We start from the raw sequence: 4,768 nt of genomic DNA, 5'->3' as shown, positions 1-4,768 counted from the left end.
GAGGGTGTCCTTTTGTACTCTAATGAATTTTTTAAGCTTGTTAAAACTGAAAAACGCTAATTTAACATTACACTTTTTAACTAATGAGAAGAATTTCGCTGACAAATTTGGGACATATGGTAAAACAAACCAATTTGTAGGTTCTTCATTAGAGTTGTCCGAACCCTTCCTGCTTTCATTCGTTTTCATTTTAAGACATAATAATTTTAAGCGTGAATTGACAGTGTTAAAAATGAAATCAATCGGATAATCATTATTCAATAATGTATTGATTACAAACTTCAAATTCTTATAATGGTACTGAGGATTCGACAGTAAAAAAGCTCTGTCTACCATTCCCGTTATCACACCTTTCTTCTGTGACATGGGGTGTGAGGAAAGGTAATTTAAATAACGTCCCGAAAAGGTAGGTTTGTGGAATCAATCAAACTCTAAAACTCTTTTTTCATTTGCAATAATGGTCAAATCTAAAAAATTAATTCTACTTCCCCCCACTTCTAATATAAATTGTAATTTGCGATGCCATGAATTAAAACTTTCAAGGATCTTGTCAACTTTATTAAGAGGTACCGTCATGAGAATGTCGTCAACATATCTAAAATAAAATGAAACAGGGAAATCCAAAGATTTTAAAATCTCAACCTCTAAATCTTCCATTACTAAATCTGCAACAATCGGAGAGAGAGGTGACCCCATCGGAGTACCTTCTTTCTGTTTAAAAAATTCCCCATTAAAGTTAAAATACGCGGATTCTAACACAAAGTCTATTGCACGTAAAAATTCATCTTTCGGGATTAAAGTAGATTTCCCTATGTATTCCCATCTATTGGCTATACATTTTTTTGCTAAATCCAAAGGGATGTTGGTGAATAACGAAATGACGTCGAGAGAAATAAGAACCATATTATTGTTTAAAACCTTGCCTTGTAATTTTTGGATCAATTGGAAGCTATTATCTATGTGGCTAGCCGGTTTCGGTGTCATTTTCGAAATTAGCGCATGTAAAAAAACAGACAGAGAGTAAAGTGGGCTATCTAGAGAAGAAGTGATAATGCGGAAAGGACAACCCTGTTTATGTACTTTAGGAAGAGTACAAACCTTAGGAAGAATACCTTCTGTGCATAATAATCTTTTATATGTCTGATCTGAAATAAATTCTTTTCTTTTCCAAACCATCAGTAATTCCCTGGTTTTTCTGATTAGAGTATTGATCGGATTCTTAGGAATTCTAATATATGTCTCAGGGTCTTTTAACAATCTTGTGACTTCCGAAATGTAATCATTGTTGTTCAAGACCACTGTCATGTTACCCTTATCCGCTTTAGTGAAAATGATATTTTTATTATTCTTTAAAAATCTAAAAGTGAAAATGATATTTTTATTATTCTTTAAAAATCTTTTTATTATTTTTATTATTCTTAAAAAATTCATAGAGTACAAAAGGACACCCTCCCAAAATATTTTAATAAGAACGTCGTTTATAAAATTTTTTGTAAAGATTGCGATGCATCATATGTTGGCCAAAAAGGCAGAAAATTAACAACTAGGATTTCGGAGCATCGCAATCATATCAATAGGAATAACAATAACCAATCAGTGATCACAAATCATCGTCTTGAATTCAACCATGAATTTGATTGGGATGGTGTCCAAATTCTTGATAAGGCGAGAATTCTCAATAAAAGGTTAAACTCAGAAATGCTGCATATTCACATGCAAAAAAATGGTCTTAATTTGAAAACGGACACAGAGTGTTTACATTATTCGTATGCCTCCTTATTGGATAATTTTAAACAGCATTGAGAATGTGACTTATTTCTTGAGTTGCCTTTCTTACTTCTATTTATTTTCATTGTATTGCGAATGTCATTTTAACGTTTCTATTTTAAACGACAAGACATACCTTTATGAATTTACTGGTTCCACATCTAATTGTGAATAATTGCATAGTAAAAAAATATGTGAAGTAATCAATTTTGAGCTTTGATGTTTTCCGTTTGGGGTGAGTCACTTGAGATTAATCAGTTGTACGTTAAAATTCTTTTATATATTAAGATTCTTTTTATTGTATCGTATGCAGAGTGCAACAAAATTTGGTAATTTGTGGTGACTGACTCTCAACGGAGATGTTATTTTCTTGTTTAATTTCTGCGCTGATGAAGACTCCAAAGTGAGTTGAAACGTTCGATACTATGTAACCTCATGACATTAAAAAAGGAGGACTAATAACATCTTTAGTATATCTACAATTTTTACTTTTCGCCTGGACAACAGCGGTTGACTCTCATTAGCACGAATTGTGAGACCGTTTTTTATACATGAAGATTGAGAGTCCGATTCATATTCTTACTTTATTAGGATATTTATTGTTGATATTGTTAATACCGTTAACTTGTTTTTTTTATGAATAACATTTCAGTCTCTTGTGGAAAAAAGGATCAATATCAAGAATTAGGACATTTTTCCAATCAAAGTTGTGATTTGACTGGACTTGATGTTGTGCGACGAATGTGTGTAAATTACTAGATTTCGAAGGATTCAATTTATGTTCAAAGATTCTAGTTGCAATCTTCCTTTTCGTTTGACCAACATAAGAAGCTGTACAATCAAGACAGTTTATTCTATATACCACACTATTCTGTTCCATAGTTCTTAGTCTATCTTTACCTGTTTTTATAATAGTATTTAAAGTATTCATAGGTTTAAAGGCAACTGTAACATTCTTCTTTTTTGCGATGGATTTAAATTTTTCAGAAATGTCTTTAATGTACGGTATGATGAAATAATTCTTTATTGTATAATTCTTTATATTGAAATAATTCTTTATGAAATAATTCTTTAATGTTAATCAATTATGTTTCCTTGCAAATCTACATAACTTGAAATGTAATTTGTGTAAAACGAATTATTGTTTCATTAAATGTTCGTGGTGTGCGGCTCACTTATGTTTCCAATGCTTTTACATTAATTTTCACCCACAACATTGTACGGCAATGTCCGAATTTTATAATAATGATAATAATGAATAAAAAATAAATATAAAACGAAATATTATTTTATAAAATGTTTGTGATGTACGACTAATTTGTGTTTCCAATGTTTTAATATAAATTTTAATTTACAATATCGTACGGCAATGTTCGAATTTTATAAATAAATAAACGTAAATCAATATATAAAATGACGTTTTTTGATTAAATAAAAAAAAATTTTATACTGCGTGGTCTCGAACTCTCTTCGTCAGTTGTAAAAGTAGTACGCGCGCCTCAGGTCTCTCGGCCACCGCGCTTCTTGCTTTATCCATACTTATTCACAGTACTAACTGCGCAGCAGGCCCATTGCTCAATTTCACATGCAAATTTCTTTTAAACTAGGGCCCATGCACCCAAACTCTTTTACATTTTTTACACTCTCGAACTCGCCTTTCGAATGGTATAGGTTACATTCCAATTCGTATTTCGCAATTCGTGCCATCTCCTTGTGAGACCGTCAGTGCCCTGAGGGGACATTGTCAGACCACGGGCGAGAGGAGAACATTGCCCCCTCGACTCCCACTTGATGTTGTGAGGAGGAGCAGAGCCGGCCCTGAGTTTCCGCTCAGGGCTGACCCCCTCGCTCGGCAGGGGTCACCGTGAATGACCCCCGCCGAGCTCACGTCTCGGATGGGAATGCAGCGGTTAGTCATCGCTGCATACCTGTGCCCTCGCAACCGGGGCAGCAGGCCGAGCAGGGAGGGCTCTGTCTTCGCCCTCCTGGGCCCGCGGCCGCTGTTACCGTCTCGGTCGCAGCTGAAGCAACGTCGACGGGTTGGGCGAAGCCGCCCGGCTGTCTACGAAGGGTGGATCGAGGCACTGTAGAACTCCGCATCGACGAAGTCTTCCCCGGCCTCTCTAATCAAGTCCTGTTCACGAACACTCTCGGCCCCTCCTTCCGAAGTATGACCGCTTCATTGAAGGAGGAAACCTCCTTCCACATCTCCTCGCTGCTCAGCATGGCCTCTATCAATGCCGGCAGCATGATCAGAAGTCCTCACACACCACCTCGGCGAGGAGTCGACCTCGGCGTCACAGTGATGCCATATAGTGATCGGCTCTTTTCCAATTCTACATAGGTACTCATTAAAGCACCAATGTCCGGTGAGCACCTGTGTAAGACGATGCGAGAGGTAACCGTGCCCTCTCGCAACCTAGTCCTGAAGGTGGGTATCGACGGCCCTTACGATCCTGTTGCCGGCAAATTCCGGGCTCCACTCTAGGCGCTCCCGCCATTGGTCGATAACCCGGGAGTATGTCCTGGTCCTCGCAACCTCGATGGCACTAGGGGGCGGTAATTCCCCACGCATACAGGCGGCCTCCAGCCAGCGATAATTGTCCGCCCGACCCACAGCCAAGAGGTTCGCGGGAGGAACACCCGCGAAGACCGTCGTGGTGGCATGCGACACCATCCTGTACGCCCTCAGTAGGTATACTGGGCCGGTTCTAACCCATGGGTCTAGAGGGGAGCGCGGGGTGCGGGGGATACTCGTAGGCGAGGGGAAGCGTAGCGCGGGGATTCTTCGGTGGTGGGGGTATGACGTCATGCGGAATGGCAGTAAGATTTTGGGGACTACAGTCACGTACAAGACAACAAAAAAAACATCACAAAAAAGGAAATATTGCCATGAACAAAAACGAACAGTTATAGAACGAAAAGTGTTACAAAGGGTATATGCTCCAACCGTTTTTCGACCAAGATATAGCGTAATGTAATTTTTATAGAAACAACGTTT

The 4,768-nt window shown here is 38.4% G+C and overlaps 1 protein-coding gene across 1 annotated transcript; it reads right to left on the bottom strand.

The window, feature by feature from the left end:
* Window positions 1–3,946: 3,946 nt before the first annotated feature.
* Window positions 3,947–4,444, bottom strand: LOC108764621 (uncharacterized). Its single transcript, XM_018512945.1, has 2 exons — window positions 4,220–4,444; window positions 3,947–4,144 (listed from the first exon to the last, which is right to left on the bottom strand). The coding sequence occupies exons 1-2, from the start codon at window positions 4,442–4,444 to the stop codon at window positions 3,947–3,949; spliced, it is 423 nt and encodes a 140-aa protein (XP_018368447.1).
* Window positions 4,445–4,768: the final 324 nt, after the last annotated feature.

The sequence above is a fragment of the Trachymyrmex cornetzi genome, unplaced genomic scaffold, assembly GCF_001594075.2.
Source record: "Trachymyrmex cornetzi isolate Tcor2-1 unplaced genomic scaffold, Tcor1.1 scaffold440, whole genome shotgun sequence".
Taxonomy (NCBI): domain Eukaryota; kingdom Metazoa; phylum Arthropoda; class Insecta; order Hymenoptera; family Formicidae; genus Trachymyrmex; species Trachymyrmex cornetzi.
This window is presented reverse-complemented; position numbering and strand designations above follow the sequence as displayed.

Coding starts and splice junctions, on each gene's coding strand:
- LOC108764621 (XM_018512945.1), bottom strand. CDS start 4,444: ATGGTGTCGCATGCCACCACGACGGTCTTCGCGGGTGTTCCTCCCGCG. Junction 4,145..4,219: donor AATTTGCCGGCAACAGGATC/GTAAGGGCCGTC, acceptor CGTCTTACACAG/GTGCTCACCGGACATTGGTG.